The sequence below is a fragment of the Capsicum annuum genome, chromosome 7 (genome assembly GCF_002878395.1).
Source record: "Capsicum annuum cultivar UCD-10X-F1 chromosome 7, UCD10Xv1.1, whole genome shotgun sequence".
NCBI classification, from domain to species: domain Eukaryota; kingdom Viridiplantae; phylum Streptophyta; class Magnoliopsida; order Solanales; family Solanaceae; genus Capsicum; species Capsicum annuum.
Genome location: NC_061117.1, coordinates 162,050,066 through 162,072,941, shown reverse-complemented (window position 1 = coordinate 162,072,941; position 22,876 = coordinate 162,050,066). Strand labels below are relative to the sequence as shown.

The 22,876-nt window shown below is 37.5% G+C and overlaps 1 protein-coding gene across 3 annotated transcripts in view; it reads right to left on the bottom strand.

Annotated features, from left to right (window-relative positions):
- Positions 1 to 6,033: 6,033 nt before the first annotated feature.
- Positions 6,034 to 22,876, bottom strand: part of LOC107877977 (DNA mismatch repair protein MSH7) — an 89,072-nt gene continuing 72,229 nt past the window's right edge. The window contains exons 10-17 of one of the 3 annotated variants that reach the window (XM_016724809.2): positions 20,127 to 20,323; positions 19,917 to 20,043; positions 19,549 to 19,826; positions 18,645 to 18,836; positions 17,123 to 17,536; positions 16,941 to 17,037; positions 7,259 to 7,386; positions 6,034 to 6,716 (exon numbers count right to left, since the gene is read on the bottom strand). In XM_016724809.2, coding sequence (XP_016580295.1) covers positions 6,246 to 6,716; positions 7,259 to 7,386; positions 16,941 to 17,037; positions 17,123 to 17,536; positions 18,645 to 18,836; positions 19,549 to 19,826; positions 19,917 to 20,043; positions 20,127 to 20,323 — 1,904 coding nt within the window. In that variant the 3' untranslated portion in view covers positions 6,034 to 6,245. The remainder of the gene's footprint in view (positions 6,717 to 7,258; positions 7,387 to 16,940; positions 17,038 to 17,122; positions 17,537 to 18,644; positions 18,837 to 19,548; positions 19,827 to 19,916; positions 20,044 to 20,126; positions 20,324 to 22,876) is intronic. The other 2 variants (XM_016724810.2, XM_047393825.1) reach the window with 2 other exon arrangements.

The window sequence follows — 22,876 nt, the reverse complement described above, 5'->3', positions numbered from 1 at the left end:
ACTCATTTGGTCCCTTTCAGCAGGGGGAGCTGAACCCATATAGTTGTGGGTGGTTTAGCATGTTAAATCTACATAATTTAGGTAAAGGTCTTAAATATATGCTAAACTTGGTCCTCTTTCTCAGCAAGTTTATATATATATATGTATATATATATGTATATATATATGTATATATATATGTATGTATGTATGGTTATGTGCATATGGCTGGTTTTACTTGGTTTTATAAATGGCATTATTTTATTATTATCCTGAGATCATGCTAGCATTCACCCGCTAACCCATCTACTAGCGGTTGTATACACACGCTATACAGGAACCGGCCATTCTACTCCTCCTACATAGATATTGACTCGGGGATCAGTATTTGGATTGAAGTGGTGATCTTCCATCCTTTCAAAATGCTTCATTTCATGTTATGGATATTTTTAGGTACTTTTATTTTATTTTGGATATTAGTTTTGGCCATGGCTAGGGGCATATCCTAACTGAATTTTATTACTCTTTGGGTTAGAGGCTTTGTGGTACTACTATGGGTTGGAATAGGCGGGATCGATATTGGTGTTGGCCTTCATATTGGAATAAACTGGTGGGTTGATATCATAGGACATAATTTCTCACGGTTCCATCGTATTTTATTTTGGGATTAATTATATTATATTTTGGAACTCATTTGGTTATTGCCTGGTTTATGGCCTTTGGTATGGTTTGGTACAGTTAGGCGGTTGGTATGGGATGGTTGGACTCTATTGGATCGGTCATGATTGTGATCTATCCCAGAGTCTTCATGTAAGTTGTTATACTATCTTGTTATCTGCTTGAAATTCAACCAACTCAGGGTAGGCGGCTGGAGGTTGGGTTAGGTAACGGGGGTGGTCTCCAATCTTGGTTGGACCTGGGACGTCCATTACGACAAGGCCCCCGGTCGAGTCGTGTCATGTTGGTATCAGAGCCTAGGTTCAAGGTCAATTGGGAGTCCATAAATCTGTGTCGAGTAGAGTTTCTTTTAGGGGTGTAGAGCACGCCACATTCATAAGGGAGAGGCTACAAGGCATTTAGGGAGTATCAGTCCTAGAATCACTTCCTTGGTTTTTATTTTCAAGCTTGGAGTATCAGTCCTAGAATCTTCTCTAATCCTTGTTTGTTCATTTTTTAAATCATGACAAGAAAATTATTCTATCCCATCTAGGGATAATGCTGAAGGGGTAAATCCTACTTCTGGGGTTCATCTTTAATCTCATGGTCCTATCCCTGATAGTTCTGGAGTTCCACCGATTACTACTAATCCTCTTCAAGGCAAGGGTACTAATGCAAAATTTTGTCAGTATATTTATGTTATTGCTCAGATGGTCGCTGCTTAGGTTGAGTAGGGTGCGACTGGTGCTTTGTCTGCTGAGTCCACAAGGGTTGGCCAATTTATGAAAATAGGTCCTCCCACTTTTTTTAGAGTGAAGGTGGAGAAGGATCTACTGGGCTTATTGGATGAAATAGAGAAGATATTTTGGGTGATGCAAGCTACCAATATGAAGGGGTTAAACTTTACAGCTTATCAGCTAAAAGATGTTGCATATCAGTGGCATGAAGAGTAGGACAGGGAAAGAGGTGATGTGGAAGAATCAGTCTTGTGGAATACTTTTTTGAAAGCCTTTTGAGATCATTTCTTTCTCCAAGAGTTAAGGGAAACAAAGATAATGGAGTTGTAAACCTCAAGCAGAGGAGGATGTCTATCAAGGAATATGTCTTAAAGTTTTATCAGTTGTCAAGGTATGCTCCTGATTTAGTGGCTGACATGCGGGAAAGAATGAGGAAGTTCGTTTCTGGGTTGAACCGATATTTGATCTTGGAGAGAAAGACTACCTTTCTAATTAAAGATATGAACATCTCTAGGTTAATTGTTCATATGCAGCAAGTGGAGGATGTAAACAGAAAACAGGCGGAGTTTAGAGATAGAGAGAGTAAGAGAAAAAACTTTTTTAACCAGGGAGGTGCTTAGTCTCAGAGTGGTAGGGATGGTGGCAAATATCAAAAAAAGAATTGGGGGATTTCTGGTTCCTTTGCTTCTGCTAATGCTCTTTATTATACGGGCGACAAGCGTTATCAAGGTGATGATAATTTCTGGGCACCATGTCAGGCGACCGGAGGTCAATCAGTTTTTTTATGCGCTCCTTGTCGGTTCTGTGGTCATCCTCATCAGGGTTATTGTGATGAAGGAAGATACAAATACTTCAAGTGTGGTCAGGCAATCCATCTTCTTAGGGATTGTCCGATTAATAAGGTTGCTATGGGGATGAATAAGATTCGTATGGCTTCATCTTCTGTTCCTACACCTGGTGGTGTTGCATCTACTTCTGTTATTGCTCCAAGTTCTAGTATTAGTCGGAACAGGTTATATGCTTTGGCGTCCCAACTGGAATTCGAGGCATCACCTGATGTCGTTACTGGTACGTTACAACTTTTCTCTCGTGATGTATATTATTTGCTTGATACGGGGTCTACTCTCTCCTATGTGACTCTTTGTTTGGCTGTATCTTTTGATTTTGATCCGAAAGTTAATTCAGATACTTTTTTCATTTCTACCCTAGTATGCTACTCGATTATTGTTAAGACGGTCTATAGGGGTGTGTGGTATCTGTTGGTGGCAAGCAGATCTTGGTGGATCTGTTTGAGTTGGGTATGGTAGATTTCAATGTAATTTTGGGTATGGATTGGTTGCACTCTTGTTATGCGTTCTTGGATTATCGGACCCATAGGGTTATTTTTGGTTCCCTGATGAGCCGGTTATAGAATGGGAGGGTGGTTCTTTAGCTCCTAGGGGAGATTTATTTCTTATCTTAGAGTTCAGATATTAATCTCCAAAGGTTTTCTTTATCATAAGGTCCAGGTTAAAGATTCTAACTCGGAAGGTCCTTTTTTCTAGTCAGTTCCAGTGGTTAATGAGTTTCCAGAGGTCTTTCCAGATGATTTTCCGGGTGTTCCTTCGGATAGGGAAATCGAGTTTGGTATTGATCTAGTTCTAGACACTCGTCCAAATTCTATTCCTCCATATAGAATGGCTCCGGCTGAGTTGAGGGAACTCAAGAAGCAACTTAAGGATCTTTTGGATAAGGGGTTTATTCGTCTTAGAGTATCTCTGTGGGGTGCACCGATGTTGTTTGTGCGCAAGAAGTATGGTTTCCTTCGGATGTGCATTGACTATAGGCAGTTGAACAAGGTGACGGTTAAGAACAAGTATCCTCTTCCAAGGATAGATAATCTGTTTGACCAGTTGCAAATTACCAAGTTCTTATCTAAGATACATCTTCGGTCTGGGTACCATCAACTAAAGATTAAGAAGGTGGATATCCCTAATACGGCTTTTCATACTTCGGTGTGGGAACTTTGAGTTTTTGGTAATGTCATTTGGGTTGACTAATGCTCAGCGGCATTCATGGATCTAAGGATTTTTTGTCAGTATTTAGATCTCTTTGTTATTGTGTTTATTGATGACATTCTGGTTTATTTGAAGAGTGAGGTGGATCATGCTAAGCACCTCCGTGTGGTATTGTACAACTTAAAGGAACAACAATTGTATGTCAAGTTCTCTAAATGTGAGTTTTGGTTGAACGTTTTAACTTTCTTGGGTCATATTATTTCTAGTGAGGGGATCACGGTGGATCCGCAAAAGGTTGATGTGGTATCGAGTATTGAATAATATTAATAAAAAGGACCTAGAGAAAAAATAGCTAAATTTTTAGAAAATATATTACTTGCGTATCGAGTATTGAATAATTTTAAAGATGAACTTTTAATCTTTGTTTGAGATTTTTGTTTAGAAAACGTAAAAGATGATGCAGTGTTAGAGTGTTTCTTTTTTAAGGAAACCATGAGTTCGATGATAGGTTCGGAGATTGTTGATCTTGCAGTTCGAATAGGTTTTGAAAAAAAATGAAGAGGTCTTTTATCTTGTTTGGGTGTTGAAATTGAAAAGGAAATTTTTGTTGTTCGTTTTAAAGGTGTGCAAAAATCGAACCGACTAATAAATCAAAGAGATAAAAATGCTATTAGTTTATTATTCAAACGATTTTTTAATGATTTTATAAATTTCTTATTGGGTTATTTGTTCAATTTTGATTCTTTTCTTATTAGATAATTGAGTAAACCAATAACCCAATAAGAATATACTAATTACCACTTTACCCCTACTTATATTATATTGCATATATCTGTGTGTGAATATATATATATATATATATATATATATATATATATAGTTTAGGTGTACGTGTCTTGCACGTGTACCTCACTTTATTGAGTTCAATTGTTACACTAAATAGGATATTTGTTTAAATAATAAAGATGAATACAATAACTAAATTCAACATGTTTTGGAGAATTTATTTAATTAAACCTAACCTTTACCAAAAAAATATCTCAAAGCGATCAACATTCATCTATCACCTGTAAATTGCAACAAAAAAATACGATGATAGAGACATGAAAGCAATATAACTAATTTAACCTTTACACAAAAATTTCTTCAAAGTCATCTGACACTCATCTATTACTTGTAAACTATTACAAAATAATACGACAATAGAAATATCAAAATAATACAACTAAACTTTACCTTTACACAAAAAAATTCTCAAAACAAAGATATAAAAACAATACAATTAAACCTAGCCTTTACTTAAAAAAAACTTCAAAGTCGACCGGCATTCATCTACCACTTGTAAATTCATATACGGCTTGTAAACTACAATAAAATAATACAATAGTGATCACAAAACTTCAATTTTGATAAAAATAATTCTTGTTTGAGAAAAAATTTTGATACTAAAGAATGAATTGAATGAAAACAAAGAAGATATTTATGTGCACACACGTTGAATTCTATTATGTTAGACAAAAATAGTGAAGAAGTTGAGGGTTTGAAAATTAAGCATCAATTAATCTAGACATACAACTGAATCAAGTTAGAGGAGCATCAATCATATTTTTTCCAATAAGTAAACCAGTTTTTTCTCTAATTTAACGCGCATCTCAATATTTATAGAAGTATTTCCTTAATAGAGTCTTATTTTTAAGAGTATTTTCTATTCTATTTTAGGAGTATTTGTCTAATTGATCAATACAAAGAAAAATATTAATTGATTCTCCTTCCATATATTTTAAAAGTCCCATATATTTTAAAAGTCTAGTTAATATAATAAAAATAATTAAATAATAAATTGAAGAAAATAGTGAAAAGACTATTTTGTCAAAAGGAAAATCTTTTAATAAAGGACAAAAAGTTCAAATCACTTTTCTAAGAGTTAATTTTTCTTTAATTCCAAAAACTAACACACCTATTCAATTTCCTTTCCGCTCAAGCTTGAAGATTCTTATAAATTAAAATACATCATGTTGAACTATGATTGCAACAAAAATACAGTTCATTTTCATATTAGTTGTCACTATTTTTATTATATAGGTATTTTCTTATCGGTTAAACCAAAATCAGACCATCAAAGACTAAAAGTCAATAAACCGAAAGCTAATATTAAATATCTCATTAATTTGATTATTGGTCTAACATATTTAAAAATCGAAAATAGATAAATCAAAACGATAATGTATAAAACCATACTAAACTAACTGATGCACACCCTAGTTTGTTATATGGTTGGCTGGTGGCTAATTGAGTGAAAGGGGAGCAATGGTGGAAGAAAGGCGGTTCATGGTGGAGGAGGTGGGGATGATGGCTGGTGTAAATGCAAGGAAGAACGGGAAAAGATCTTCATTTGTGTGGGCGTTTTAGAAAAAAAAAAATCTTAGGAAATTTATATATCAAATTTGGGAAAATTTGGTGAATGATCGAATGGGTTTTGAGTCAAATTTTAGTCCCCAATCAAAGGAAGAAGACGAATACCAAAACCTAGTCTGAGTTTTGACATGGTGGATCACGAATCTGGCTTCATTGAGATCCATTTGAAAGTAGATCACGAATCTGGCTTCATTGAGATCCATTTGAAATGAGTAATTCTCAATTGAAATTGAGCAATTTGAGACTAATTGGGAGGAAATAGTTAATTTTGTGGTATATTTGTTAAGAGTTTCACGTCGAGAGTAAAATAAGCCAAATAATATAACAAAGGATAAATTTCCCTCAAGAGACCCTACCAAGGATAAATTTCCCTTAAGAGACCCTAGTCGCACATAGCTACATGTACCCTATTCTTTTAAAGTAAAAACATTTTACTATTCAGTCTGTTCACAGCATAATGCTAAGTGGATCTATCAGCGGTAAGTTCATGCCACAAACAAAACAATGCATCAAATAGATCATTGTCATTGTTAAATCCACCATCTGTCTTCAAGATTTCAAGAAGAGTCTTGAACCATTCCTCATGCAGTGTTGAAAAGTTGGCTCTTTTTTCGCATGACCTAAAACTTTCTCCATTCATTTTCTTCATTACTTGCCCTGCACTCGATGCAGATTCAACCACAGTTCTGGGAATTCCAGCCATGAGAGCAACTTGAATCCCATAGCTCTCCGGGCATGCTCCAGAGGCTAGGCGGTAAAGGAATACCAGCTCTTGCCCTGTTGGAGATGAACTTTGAGATTTCAACTTGAAAGAGCAGGCCATGTGTTGTAATGTCACGTGAGGATGAGAAGCAAACTCTTTAGTGAGTGGATGATAATGCGTGGCAAACAGTAAGCGGCAGTTCACCATCTCTACAAGGTATCGGAATACCTGGACAGAATTTGTAACATGTCAAAAAGTACACCTCACAGTTTGAATGTATGAAACAAAAACAAAGATGTCACGACCAAAATGACTCAGATAATCAACATTCCCTTTCAGTAATGCAGAGTAATCTTAAAGACATGGGCTGAGTCCCAACAAGATTGCTCCATTACTTAGCTACAGTAGCTCCATTCTACATCTTGTGATCTTATATACCTTCGGAATAGAAAACATGAATATGTATATGTATAAAAAGCTACCTCTGATGGCAACGAAGAACATTGCAGTAAATGCCGATAAACCAATAAGATATGTAATACCACATCATAGGTAATACTTGTAACTCAACTAAGCTCAAACTATTGTACTAGAAAGCTCTTAAACTATTTGTCTATACGTGGTAGGCACTTATCGTTACACCAGGTTACTGAAAAAGATGGATAAAGTATCAGGTAAACAAATCCCACGATATATCTAAGGAAAGAAAATAGAACGGTTGCATGCAGCTAATAGATCATCCAATATAAGAAAATAATGGGGAATCTCACAGCATATGCAATAGCGTATCCATCAAAAGTGCTTGTTCCTCTACCCAATTCATCCAAAAGAACAAGGGAATTATGAGTAGCATTTTGAAGAACTGATGCAGTCTCCGTGCACTCAATAAAGAAGGCACCTGTAAAATGTGCAAGTCTGAATGAATACTGGTGCAACATGTGAATTAATCAAATAAATTTTATCCTGCATGTGGGACATAGATGTTTCTGGCTTGAGGCTTACACAGAAATTGTCTATTTTCTTCAAGATTCACTAAAGAGAGGATGATAAATGTGAAACTATAAACATCTGGTGTCATCGACTTAAAAAATCATCTTTAATCTGTGATGCAAGCAGAAAATGAAAATGAAACCCTAAAAAGAGAACAAGAAAAGAGATATAGATCGACACTAGAATGGAATTAATTGAAAACTAAAGCTCTTCAATAGCTAAAACCATCAATTAATGGAATCCAAATAAGCACCTAATCTCTTAAGCAAACCTCAAGGGAATTGAATTCACCGTGCAATCACCTCTCAAAAAAGTAGCAACATGAGCTTTTATCAAAGCCTCTCAAAAGTCTCACAACGAGAGCAATATCAATATTCGTCAAAAAACTTGGTCTAATTGAGCTATTCTCTGCTATTTATAATTTAGGCTAGTGATCATGCCCTAAACTTGTTCTAAAAAGGATAACCGGTTGTCGCAAATATAATTTGATTTTCAAGTCCGGAGTCGATCCCGCAGATAAATATTTCAGTTAACTTTCATATCACCAAGAAAATCAATTTAACAACTTCTCGAGGTATAATATTTTGAATTTTAATACTAGACTAATAAGGACGAAATAATCAAGAGTAACAAACTATAAATTAATAAAGTAAATAAAACTCTCTTTATATTAAGAGGTCTAGGATAATGATTTCCCTAAATGTACGAATAAATTCTTAACTTGTTAACAAAAACCTCGCCGAACTATTCTCTATCAATCATGAATCTTTTCTTACCATAAATATCTCCCGATCAAGTATAGTAACTTTCTAGATTTATTCTCTCGAACCAACTCTAGCTAACAATTTATGTTATTCACTGGATCACATCAAATCTTTATCATCTCTAAACCCACTTTTAAATCCAAGTCGTTTATCACTTAATGACTTTAAAATGACGTTCAATAAAACTTAATCTCATAGTCTATCTCAAGTAAAGCCAAACACAGTGGCACCGTCAATTGAGGGGCCTTCAATTAACTATAATAAACATGTTGAACAAGTAGAAAACAATAACTTAATTATAATTGTCAACGAGCCTCACATCTAATGAAAAAGGGTTGTGTGCTCTCCCGCCTTAGATAATCCACACCTTATGAGCTAGCTTTTGTAGTTGAGTTTGACTCAAGATTGATTTCTTTACATGGTATCAAAACCAGGCCCGATATGGGCTCCCATAAACCAGACAATTGTAGGGTGGAAATAACCAGACAATTGTAGAATGGAAATACAACAACAACAACAACAAACCAGTGTATCCCACATAGTGGGGTCTGGGGAGGGTAAAATGTACGCAATCCATACCAGTACCTCCGAAGAGGTAGAGAGGTTGTTTCCGATAGACCCCCGGCTCCAGACAAAAAGACAGTAAACAAAGTCATAATACAACATGAAACAAGATGAAATAATAGAAATAAGACACTAACAAAGTAATACCATACACTAACAAACCAAAGGCACACACCTCACCTAAACCCTCCTAACTAGAAGCTTCAACCTATGTACACAGCCCTAGGACTAATAGCCAGGCTACACCAAAGCACTCCTAACTACTGTCTACGACTTATTGACATGCACTATCCCTCTAACCTAATCAGCGTCCTCCATACCTTCCTATCTAGGGTCATGTCCTCAGTACGCTATAACTGGTCCATATCACGTCTAATCACCTCCCTCCAGTATTTCTTCGGCCTACCTTTAACCTGTCTAAAACCATTCAAAGTCAACCTCTCACACCTACGAACTAGGGCATCAGTGCCCCTCCTCATCACATGCCTAAACCATCTCAACCTCACTTCCCGTATCTTGTCCTCCACCGAAGTCACTCCCACTTTCTCCCGAATAGTCTCATTCCTAACCCTATCTTCCCTACTAAGTCCACACATCCAACGCAACATCCTTATTTTCGCCACCTTCAACTTTTGGATGTGGGAGTTCTTGACAGGCCAAGACTCCACTCCATACAACATGGCCAGACAGACAACCACTCTATAGAATTTGCCTTTAAGCTTGGGAGGCACCTTCTTATCACACAAAACTCCCAAGGCAAGCCTCCATTTCATCCATCTTGCCCCAATACGGTGAGAGACATCCTCGTCAATCTCTCCATTTCCCTGAATCATAGACACAAGATACTTAAAAACTATCCCTCTTACAAACAACCTGGGACCATCTTCACTACCTCCCCGTCCATCTGGTTTAACTTATTAAACTTGCATTTCAAGTACTCCGTCTTGAACCTGCTCAACCTGAACCCTTTAAACTCCAGGGTTTGTTTCCAAACCTTCAATTTATCATTAACACCCCCCGCATTTCATCAATCAAAACTACATCATCCGCAAAAAGCATATACCAAAGCACCTCGCCTTGAATACGTGTTAACACATCCATCACCAAGAAGAATAAAAATGAGCTCTTAGTTAATCCCTGGAGCAACCTATCAATAAATGCTCTGAATCTCCTCCGAATCTACGCTCCATCATACATGTCCTTAATCGATTTGATGTACGCCACTGGGACCCCCTCTCACCTCCAAGCATCTCCAAAGAACCTCCCTAGGGACTTACTCGTATGTCTTCTCCAGGTCGATGAACACCATGTGTAAGTCCCTCTTCCTCACCCTATACTGCTTCACCAGTCTCCGCACAAGGTGAATTGCTTTTGTCGTCGAGCGATTGGACATAAATCCAAACTGATTCTCAGAAACAGACACGATCCTCCTCAACCTTCGCTCAACCACCCTCTCCCAAATCTTTATCGATCCATAAATGTGCATGGCCCATGGACAAAGAACCTGAAACAAATAATGTTTGGATCCAAGTATGAGGGTGAAAGGGTTGATGAATGGAATCTCCCACATCGGTGAGTGGATGGAATCATGGGCTCCTTTTAAGGCTTAGGCAATCCTCCACCCCTTGAGCTTAGCTTTTGGGGTTTAAGTTAGGATCAAGACCTAATTTGACATGAAGTCAAAAATCAACTATGTTTCCAAGCTAAGAAAAAAAACAAGAAGAGAGAGAATTCAAGATCTTGAAGGTTCACGTAACATCTTTTTAACCCTTTGGACTTAGGTACTAAGTTCTTTCGTTTTTATTTCTACCAACCAATCTTATTCTTTCTAGAGTTGGTCTTTCACTTTCCTTTTCTTTTACTAGCTCCTTAATCTTATACCATGAGATTATGATTTAGGATTGTTTGTAAATCTAAAGATTACCAATCTAGAGTGTTTGTAAATCTAAAGATTACCAATCTAGAGTTGTTTTTAGTGGAAAAAAGTGAGAATCTAAGAGTGAATAGTCGATTTTGAGAGAGATACACTTGCTTGATATATTTTTCAAGATGACTTTTTCATGTAGTGATAATGAAAGAAGAGCTCATAGAGGCTAAACTAAAAGGACAGAATGAAATCAACATGAATGAAATGTTCCAACAAGTTCAAAAGTGTTAGGTTTTTTGCCCTGATTTTCTTACTATATTTAAGTTTGACTTATTTTTAGAAGGAAAATAAAAATTACCATAATTACTTTTACTTTTCCTGAAAGAAAAAATATAATTCTTTTCCATATTTGGCTAACCTCTTTCTTGGAGGAAAGGTTTTGGACATCTATAAATAGAAGACCCCTTCTCATACCATAACACAATAATATCCACAATGTAGTCTTTAAAGGGTCTTTATTTAGGAGGAGATTTCTCCCAATAGGTTTAATGTTTTTCGATATTAGATTTTCAATATGTAGGTCTCTTGACCAAAACATATTAATAATATTATGTTTTTGATTAGTTTTCTTTGTCGTTATCATAATTACTTTTGCTTTTCTGGAAAGAAAAAATATAATTCTTTTTCATATTTGGCTAACCTCTTTCTTGGAGGAAAGGTTTTGGACATCTATAAATAGAAGACCCCTTCTCATATCATAACACAATAATATCCACTGTAGTCGTTTAAGAGTTTTGTTTAGGGGGAGATTTCTCCCAATAGATTTTATATTTTTTTCAATATTAATTTTTTAATATGTAAGTCGTTTGACCAAACATATCAACTATATATTTTTAGTATTATGTTTTTGCTTGTCATCTCATTTATCATCTCTATCGTTTGCAAACTTTAAGCTTCCGCATGACGCCCTCTCGATTTCGAACCCAACACAAAGGAAGTCGATTCAAATGGTTGATATGAGCACTGTTATAGCTGAGATAAGCAGGGTGAATTCCATCAATATAGCCGATCTATGAAGGGCTAATCAGAATTTGTGGCCTCCTATTTGGAGACAAGTTGTACGAGCTCCTTATGTACAACAAGGAGAAGAGGCGTTGGAGGACCTTCATGGTGAATTAGGAAAAGTTCATCAACAACGGTGTAGAAAAAAGGAGCACGAGCAGATGATGATAACCTTAGTAGCATAAGATTAAAATTCAAAATTCAAGGGAATAAAGGATCTAGACTTGTAGCTTGAGAAAAGTAGAAGCCATCTTTTATTGCCATAACTATTCAGAAGGTACCAATGTTGTAAAGGCGAGCGCCTCACTGCCAATGGCGAATGGCGAGGCGAGGCAAGCCTATGTCGACTCTTCAGTCCATAGCGAGGCGAAAATCAAAAGGCGACGTGGCGAAGCGAGGCGAGGCGGCGAGAAAGACGACACCTTTTAATTGTGTTTTAAAAAATTAGGGTTTTAGGTATATAAGCTAATTTTAGGATTTATTTACATATTTTAACACTACCAACTTACAAATTGGTGACTGCGGCTGCTACTATTCACCTCAAAAGTTTGATTCCGGTGACGAACTCCGGCGACTTCCGAAACTCTAGTAAGCCGTGATTTCTATTTTTTTTTTTCTTGTTTCTTCTTCTTAATCCAACGATTGAATATGTCTTTTGGTACTGTTACTTTTTTTCTTCCTCTTTTTATCTTCTTTTTCTTCTATTTTCCGACAACTCTGTAACAGTGAACTTGTAACAGTGAACTTTTTCTTCTATTTTGGTACTGTTATTAATAGTTTTACTGTTAGTGGGACTATTAATATACTTATTATGTATTTTTTTTTAATATACTTATTATATTAATATACATAACCAGTGGTAATATTAATATACTTCTACTTTTTCTTATAACATTATGTAATTTTTTTTAATAACTTATGTAGATTGTAGAATTAACATAGCATGATGGTAATATTAATATACTAATTAAATTATTTGATCATTAACAGCTTTCAATTTCAATTGTTGAGTCATTTAAGTTCTACATTTTTAGTATCTATATACTATATATTTTTAATTCTTGACTTGAAATATTTCCTAATATATTAGTGTTATTGAAATTTTGATTGTATATATGTTATTTTAATTTTTTATATTAATTGTTGCGGCACATTCAAAAGGCGCTCGCCTCGCCGTGTGGCGAGGCGGGGCCTTGTTGCCTCTTGTCGCCTTTCGCAGTCTAAAACACTGGAAAGTACGAAGGTTAAACTTGATGTGGTTGAATTTTTTGACTATGCTGCTAGTCAGTGGATGAAACTTAGCATAGACAAATGAGAGAATGGAGAACCACCTACTGCCACATAGATCGAGATGAAGGGAAATATTAAGAAGCATTTTGTGCCATCATACCTTCAAATCTTAAGCAACGTCTTCAAACTCTTAGGCAAGGTTCTATCTGTGTAGATGATTGGCCATAATCCCAAGCTACTTGTAATGAAGATGAGGAAACGATTATGGAACGATTTCTTAATGGCATAAACAAGCATATTTCTAATGTAGTAGAGTTTAACCGGTATGTAAATGTAGATTACTTAGTTGAATTGGTTGCAAAGTAAAAAGACAATATAAGAGAAAGTAGTCAACTAGTTCATGGAGAAGACGCACTACAACACTTACTCCCAAGAAGACTTGGTCAACTTGAGGGGCCGAATTCATGCATAAAACTCAAGATGATAAGGGCAATGGAAAATTGGAAGTCGGGGATGGAGATAAACCTTTAACTAGAAAACTTATAACTAGTTCTATCCAATGTCAAAAGTGCCAAGGAATGGGGCATAAGGCGTTTGAATGCCCTAGTAGAAAAACTATTCAAATTAGAGAACATTAGGTTATGAGGGGGTGAAAGTGAGCGAAGTGAAGAACTAAAAGCAGATACAACTGAGTGAGAAAGAGCTAGTTTTTGGGTTGAGTTAGCCCTAAGACCCATTTCTTTTCGTGGTATCAGAGCAGGACTCATCCCAAATGTTATTTACTAATGATGGCCTCAGATTAAATCGCTCTGCACCATATGTCTAACCTTAGGAGTGAGATGGGATGGTCTCATTATATGGGCTTGGACAATCCTCCCCTCGTGAGCCATAAGATCCATTTTTAAATTTATTTAACACCATCACGAGTTTATCCAACAAATGGTTCCATCAAAATCCTAGAAAAGAAATCTAGCTACTCATAACATAGAACAAGTAAAATAATGAAAGAAAGTGAAACTCTAAGCCGAATTTTGCTGCTTCGCCTCACTGTGTTCTTGCCTCCCAAACTAATGCGTAAATCTTCGAAGGATGTTTCGCATGATTTTATATATATATACACACACACACACAAATACACACACTCCAAAATTAAGCGTGCTTGAGCGAAAGTAGTACTAGGATGGGTGACCCCCTGGGAAGTCCTCGTGTTGCATCCTTTCTTTTGAAAGGGGATTCTTGGAGTAACTGGTAAAGTTGTTGTCATGTGACCAGGAGGTCGCAGGTTCAAGCCTTGGAAACAGCCTCTGGCAGAAATGCAAGGTAAGGCTGCATACAATACACCCTTGTGGTGGGGCTCTTCCCTGGACACCGCGCATAGCGGTAGCTTTAGTGCACCAGGCTGCTTTTTTTTTTTTTAGAGAGAGAAGATCTTTTAAACCAATCCATAGTTGGATCAGAAAATTGAAGTGGCACGCCTGTAGGCTCACATGACAAGATTGACGACGACCTCCTCATGAATGTTCAGCAATTGCTCATGATGGAGGGACACATTTTACATAACTTGGCTATTTTAAATAACTCCTAAGGCCCTTTAGCTAACTTGTCTAAGTCTATATAATGAGACCATTTGCACATCTCTTTTCCAATGTGGGACTCTTAACACTCCCCCGCACATCCAAGCCTCATTAACTGAAGCGTGGGCAATATAATATGGAGGTCCAACATCGGTGAACAAAGATTTGGGATGGACCTCGCTCTGATACCATGTAAAAAAATGAATTTTGCGCCTAACTCAACCTCCAAAGTTAGCTCATGAAGGGAGGATTGCTCAAATCCATATAAAGAGATCAGTTACACGTCTCTTTTTCGATGTGGGACTCTTAACGCTTCCTGCACGCTCAGGCCTCGTAAACTAGATCTTGAAAAATATAATATGAGGGGTCCAATATCGAAGAACAAGGAATTGGGATGGATTTGGCTCTGATACCATGGTACAGAAATGGATTTTAGGCCTAACTCAACTCCAAAAATAGTTTTTGAGGTTGAGTTAAGCTCAAAATCCATTTCATTTTCATGGTATCATAGTCAATTGTTCAATGCTCCAATGGTTCATCGAGATTGAAAACCATTCAAGGGAGGCTCAAATCAAGTTGCAAATAAGTTGATGATAATGAAGATCTTTGGAAGCCACTACAAGTGGAGATAATTTAAACCATATTTTCAACAATCCTGCTACTCCTTTTTTAAAACAAAATCAATTTTTAACTCATGCAATTTTAGCACAAAAGCATCCATAATGTGGAGATTTTCTCTCGATAGTTTTTATTATTTCTTTTATATTAGATTTTCATATGTAGGTCAATTGGTCATATCGTATAACAATAATATGTATTTTTTAGTATATTTTCTTTGTCATTTGATTTATCGTCTTTATGGTTTGCAACAATTAGTTTCCGCATGACACCCAGATGAATTTGATCCCAACAAGTGGTACCAGAGCTAGGGCCATCCCAATCTTTGTTCAACGATGTTGGACCCCTATAATATATTGTTCACGCTCCATTTAACAAGGCATGGGTGTGCGAGGGAGCGTTAAGAGTCCCACATCGAAAAAGGGATGGGTAATTGGTCTCCCATGTGGACTTGGATAATTCTCCCCTCATGAGCTAGCTTTTGGAGTTAAGTTAGGGTCAGTATCCATTTATTTATATGGTATTAGAGTCAAACTCATCCTAAACTATGTTCACTAATGTTGGGGCCCCATATTATATTGCCCATGCTCCAATTAACGAGGTCTGGCAATGTGAAAGAGTGTCAAAGAGATCCACACTAGAAAAGGGATGGGCAATTGGTCTTCTTAAATGGACTTGGATAATCATCCCCTCATGAGCTAGTTTTTGGGGTTGAGTTAAGCCCCAAATCCATTTATTTACACACTTTTTCATCCAAAACTTACAATTGGGGTTTTAAATCAAACTTGTCTTTTGAACTTCTTCACCAAGAAATTTAAAGAGCACCAAGAGAACACTTCGAATATTCAGATCTTCAAATTTCTCAAAACAACTTAGACAAATTCCCAAACTTCAAACTCTTGAACTTTATCACTAGGCAAACAATGTCCAATACTTTTGAAGCCTAAAATACTACTCAATCCTCAAGACCTACGGTCTGTATGTTGATTATGCGGACCGTACCCTACTCCGCAAGTTGACTCAAAACTCCCTCTTTCTTCCATTTTGTCTTCTAAGGTAATCTTCATGCTATGGAATCCTGAGATGGCATCAAGTATGTTCGAGTACTTCTATCTTCATGAACAATCCTTGTAGTGCGTCAAGCTTGACTCCTTGTGAATGGCATTTGATGTAACTTGGCTTGCATGAATGCGTAAGCTGTGCCCTACTTTGCAGCCCAAGTCCCACAGCTAGACCGACTCATACTTAAAAGCTGTGTGATAAAACAGGAAGTATATTTACATAAGAAGTCCACCTGTCACATCATAACTGAAGCCTGAAGTAATAAAATTCATATACGCCCAAGTAGTAAAATTTTTTATGCTCATTATGATAATGCTGATGATGATGCAGAGAGCATCACAAACGATTATTCAATTTGTGCAATCCTGGCATCAAATTGAAAAGAGCAGGTATCCTTCGTTGTGGTAATGACATGATATTCCACAAGCTGAGTAGTTACGACGAGGAATATTATCACTTGAATATTCCAAAAGCAGCCAATTATAGGCCTCTACATGTCCAAACTGAATTGTCCTTTACGTTTTCTCTTTTATTTTTCTGATTTTTATTCCATCGGACAGCGGTCCAGTACAACTTGGAGGCAATAGCAGACATCTTAAACTACACTTTTCCTAGTAAATTATATAACACAATCGTCCAAAGAATGAAGGACTGGATAGATAATAAAACAGAAGATAAAGAAGGGTAGGACAGATAGTTCAAATTCTTTTATAGAACATACTTTCACCAGTCATGATTCGATCAGTGGCTCCAAGACGTGTAAAGATGATGTCCACAAGTGAAAGCACACATGTCTCTCCAGGCACATAGCAACCCAACTGCAATGCAGTAGATATCTTTAAACTCCACAAGAACCATCTAAATCAATAAATGAGAGAACTTTAGAACCTAGAGAAGAATGACCTGTGCCATTATGACGGCCAGACAAGTGGCACGTAAAAGAGTTGACTTTCCACCCATATTTGGTCCAGTCAACAGTAAAGTATGAGGATAACGGATATTCATATTCCCACCAAGATGGAGATCGTTAGGAACAGGAAGTCCCCCACTTTCACCAAGAGCATATGGATGCCACAACCCTTTGATGTTTAGTGTTGGTCCACCAATCTCTTTGCAGAAATTTGTTGGCTTTGAAAGAGGCAAGATCACTGGTCTACACATGATTCCAGAAGAAAATTTTGCAGTAACGGAAAATGATCTTAACACATCAATACAACTTATAGCATAAATGACTTGAGACCATTCAGTAGCCTTTTCGATAAATAACTCCATCAAAATGGATAGAGTTTCAGCATCAAAATCAGTAGCATTATGGTCCTGACACAGCACAGGAAAAATGAGTCACTGACACAGCACAGGAAAATGAGTCACTGACACAGCCCTCTGCAGGATGAGGTTAGTAAAACAAAAAGTTCAACATAAAAACGCTCTAAGCAAGTATAACTAGTTTAAAATCCATACAACTATGGCTAAGCACTAAGTTGCGCGGACTCTTTACTTTCAATGCCACACCCGTGTTGGATTCTCCAAATATACACTACTTTTGGAGAATCCAACATGCACCCGCTGACATTTTTGAAGAGTTCGAGCAACACAGGCTAAGCATCAAACTAAAGTACCAGATTACTAGATAGGGATGAGTGATGGAGCTACATTCATGAACTGACAGGTAAACTGTATATTTTTTTTTCTCTTTTGAGGTTTGAGGGGGGGGATAGTGGTTGTTCACAGTTGTGGGGAAAGGAAGCAATTCCTGTACCAAATGACACTTCTACGTGGAAGCAGCGGACTGTTATTCACTCTGGGCTTCAAAGACAAACACGACCACCAAGCAAGATGCCATATTGTACATACAACTTAACGAGAACCTAACCTGTCCATAGTATTTGTCTCTAATTTGCTATTAGGCTTGCTTATTCAGGAAAGTTTCAAAATCAAGCATAAACACAAGAAATAAAGTTGTGAACTGTCGATTATAAAAGCAGATATAAAGGTCAATCTTACACTATATTTCCCAAATCCTTCAAACTCCTGCTCCTTTCCATCCTATAAAGGACTGTGAATGTAACAGTTCCTTCAAGTACAAGTCACAAAACTTGAAAATGAAGATTTAGGAAAACCAGGTGACTAGATTAATGGCCAGACTCCAACACACATAATTAGACAATCAACAAGCAAGAACATTTCTTTTTCTTCAGAGGGTAGAGGGCAGGCCTACATTCTCCGGAATTTTTAACCTGTATGCCAACTAGAGTCTGACTAGAAGCCCACACGGGATTTCTCCAACACTTAACAAAAACTAAAGAAGAATAGAAGAAAAGAATAGTGACCACATTCTCATCCATTGAAGATCAAAGCGGGTTAAATATAATGATCCAAAACATTCCGGACATGGAAAGAGCCAAAAGTATCTTGTATCACCAACCTGAAAATTGGGAAAGTCACTATCAATTGCTGCTTCAAATTGGGTGAGGAATTTATCAAGTCCATTGTTACCATCTAGAACAGGCAAGGATACAACTTTAGCTAAGGAAGAGGTCAGACCTTCCTTCTGCAATAACATTAACAAATCCAGCCCAATCCGTAGACCTTTAACGAGCAATCCAAACACTTTGACCTGTGGTAACAAGAAGACAACCTTAGGGGAAACAGAGTAGAGTTGAAAGGGCCATTCTTAGGTGATTGAGAAAAATGTTCATTGAGGAAAAAAATACCATGGAATGAGGTGTGCAAAAGCACATAGAACGTCATACGAATATTCATTATTTATCTTCAATGAGCATATGAATTTTTTAAATTCTTAATTAAAAAGAGAAGAAAGCAATTAACTTGCAACAACCCAACCTCTTAATTTGAATGCCCCATTTTATGGTTTGAGACTTTGTACAAATCAATATTACTAATTGGTAGATAATTTTGTTAACACTGGTTATGCTTTATTTGCCAAGGGTCTTTTCAAAATAGCCTCTCTACCCTCACAAGATAGGGGTACGATCTGCGTACACATCACCCTCCCAGACCCCACTTGTGGGATTACAATGGGTATGTTGTTGCTCATTTGTCTAGGAGATGTGAAAAATGGCACATAATTTCATCCAATACGCAATGAAGAGATAGCCTGTCTATTTTTTGTCTGATAAGTAGAAAGGTGTGAAAATTGCAAGAGATGCTCAACTACCAATTATCTGCTAGTCTTCTTCCTAGAAACAGATTGAACTACTGTATTTTCAACTGCACAAACTAGTTATTCAGGTAGTGAGAACTTCTTTTGGAGCATAACTTTACCACACACTAAGCAAACAAAATTCTGATGTCAAATAAGACTTAACTCGCTGCTTCAATATTTTGGCACCAATCAAGGGCAGAAGCAGTGCTTCAGAAGATTGAATGCTAGCCTTAACCCGTCCAAGCAGCCTATCCAAATCTGGAAGCTTGTGAAGATATTGAGCTGTGGATAATGTAGCATCTGAATTTTCAACAAGTCTGTCAACCACATCAAGCCTATGGTTGATTTTCCCTATATCTTTGAGGGGATGACAAATCCATTTTCTTAAAAGCCGCTTCCCAGGTGATGTAACACAGTTGTCAAGATACATGTACAAAGTACCTAAAACACAAGAAAGAAAAATATAATTGCCAGAGCTGCACCTTAAAATGAGTATAGAGCTTTGATTTGACCAAAACCTATTGTACTTGCCTGATTGACTCCCATCGGAATTATTGTTGAAGATTTCAAGATTGCCAAGTGTTTGTCCGTCCATTTTGAGGCAACCCCTATAGACTTCATATGATAGAACATCACTTTTACGTAAGACCTCATCTAACTGTTAAATTCAGAACAAAACAATCACCAAAATAATACCATACATATAACACACAGGAAATAGGCCATGGTTCTGAGACTTACCATCAATCGCTCTAAATGATTAACAAGACACCCAAGAGCACATAAAGCAACATCATGGTTGGCCACATCAGAGGTGTGATCACACTTATTACAAAATCCTTTGAAGTAACGTTTTGAGTCTAGCAAATTTTTCACTTCTGCAGGATCAAAAAAATCAGCACCTGGCTGAACTGGAGAGAGGAGTGGTGCTGCAGGACCTAAATGGACAAAAGTATATTTATCACGATATCTAAGAAAAAAAGAAAAATCCATCATGTCCCTCTCCCTCCCCCAGTTGCAGCTTTTTCCTTTTTCTCAATGTCACCTTTTCTATTTCCTATTATTTTTCTTGATTTCCCCATGTCAATCAAAATGATACAGTCAGTGAGTTTATAGCATAACTCAAGGTCAAGAAAATTATCCACATGTTAGAAACGCAGAAACAAAATAAAACTCAGGATTTGCTTATCTAAGAAATCTGATGGAGTGACTACTCCGTCAACACTATCCTTCCTCTCTATTCTCAAGGCTCATTTTTCATCGTTTCTAAAAATTTCTCAAGGTCGGGCTATTGGCAAGTGCACATAGCTGAGGGGGATGCCCCAAAGACCACTTGTGTGACTAGATATAGTAGCTATGAATTTCTTGTAATGTCGCTTGGGCTGACGAATGCCCTGGCTACAATTTGTTGTCAAAACGAACAATGTGGCTAATACATACTTCAAAACTCAACAGAAATTGAGTCTGAATTCTTGCTTAATATGACTTCGTTTGGATATACAACCAGGCAAGCAAAATCAAGTTGCAGATGCATTGAGTCGCAAAGAGTATTTGCTGCAGCTTATGCAATCACAAGACTTGAATTTGATTTCTTAGATAAGATAAAGTTTAGTGCTGCATATGATTCATTATATGGGAAATCGATAGATCAAGTGAAAGAAAGGAGTGTTAGACGGTATTAGATCGAAGACGATCTGTTGCATTTTAAGGGGGAGAATCATTGTGCCTCAAGGTGATGGGTTGCGCCGAAAATTCCTCAAAGAAACACATGATATTGTCGAAGTGCATTTCATTAGCGGGTTTCCAAAAGTGGATGGCAAAGCATCAGTCATGGTTGTGGTTGACAGGTTTTCAAAGTATGCTATTTTCATTGTTTCTCCTACTCTTTGTTCTTCTGAGATAGCTACTGAATTATTCTATAAGTTTGTGGTGAAAGTTTTGGTATTCCACTTGATATTGTGAGTGATCGAGACACAAGGTTCACAAGCCCATTTTGTACTGAATTATTCAACATTATGGGTATTGAATTGAAGTTTTCACTGCAAATCATCTATAAATTGATGGACAGACCAAAAGAATCAATCATTTGCTTGAAGAATATTTGAGGCACTGTGTGACTGCAAGTCAGAGGAACTAGGTGGAATTGTTAGACAGTGAGCAGTTTTCCTATAATCTGCACAGGGCATGCAGCCTAATACACCACTAGAAGTTGCTAAGTCCAAAACAAAAGGCAAGTGTATGCATGAGACAAGTGAGAGTTGCTAGATGAAGCGCAAGGCCGCTTGAGTAAGGCAACAAAACGAATGAAGCGGTACGCAGATAGACATCAGCGTGCTTTAGTATTTCAGGTTGTTTATGAGGTGTTGTTGAAGCTTACTCCCCGAACCTGGAAGAAAATCAGTGGCAAGACACTTCATCGTGGGCTGATTTCAAAAGATGATAGACCCTTTGAGGTGATAGAACGAGTGGGTGAAGTGGCTTACCGATTGAATCTGCTGGAAAGGCTAAGGATCTATCCTACTTTTGATGTGAGTTTACTAAAGTCGTTTCATAAAGATGCTGAAGATCCAGCAAGGTCGGCAATAAGACGTGCTCCTCATGTTGTGCGACGACTATATAACGTGGAGATTGAAAGGATCTTGGATCACTGGACTTTGGGACAAGGCTAGAAGAATAGGCGGACAGATTCTAGATCAATGGAAGGATCATCATTGTAGTAGTTTGAAGATGAGGTCAAGGCATACTTAGGCTCTGCCTCGTCGAGGACGACGAGCTCATCTGGTGGGGGGAGTTTGTTAGACCCTCAGCTTGATGGTTCATATGGCTCGGGCTTGGCTAGGGAGTTGGATGATCAACCTAGCCAAGACTCAACGTCTTCGATCAAGTTTAGATTCACTTGACGTCAATCTGCCGACATAGGCATGTCAGCAGTGTATGGCACATGTCGGCAGGGCATGGCAAGACCTTGGCAGTGGTGTGGCTAAGGCATAACAGGCAGCCTAAGGCGGATCAAGGCTAAGGCTGACTAAAGCTAAGAAAAGTCATGTTGTGGTGACGCAGCTAAGCCAAAGCAACAAGAGTTGACATGGCTGGGACATGACGGCTTGGGTGCTGACAAGGCAATGATGCGAGTGCGGGCGCGTGCACAGACGCCAAGGGCCCTAAGGAGAAATTGGTACAAGTGCTGCCAAGGATGTGCTGGCACTGAGCGTGTGCCTTGCACATGCCAGCAGTTGAGCAGTTACAACCACCTTGAACATGTGGCAGGCTTTGTTGTTGTTGTAATTTGAATGTTGTATTTGAATTTCAAATTATCCTATCAGTTGGGAATGTCTACTGAATTAGGATAGAGGCATGTGTTGGACATATGTATGGCATGTGTTCTATATATAGGCACAAGCAGGCTGTCAAAAGAAAGATTTGACTGTGTTGGTCAAATTTTTGTAAGGCCGATTTTGTGTGCTTTGTGGCAAGAGTTAAAATACAAAGTT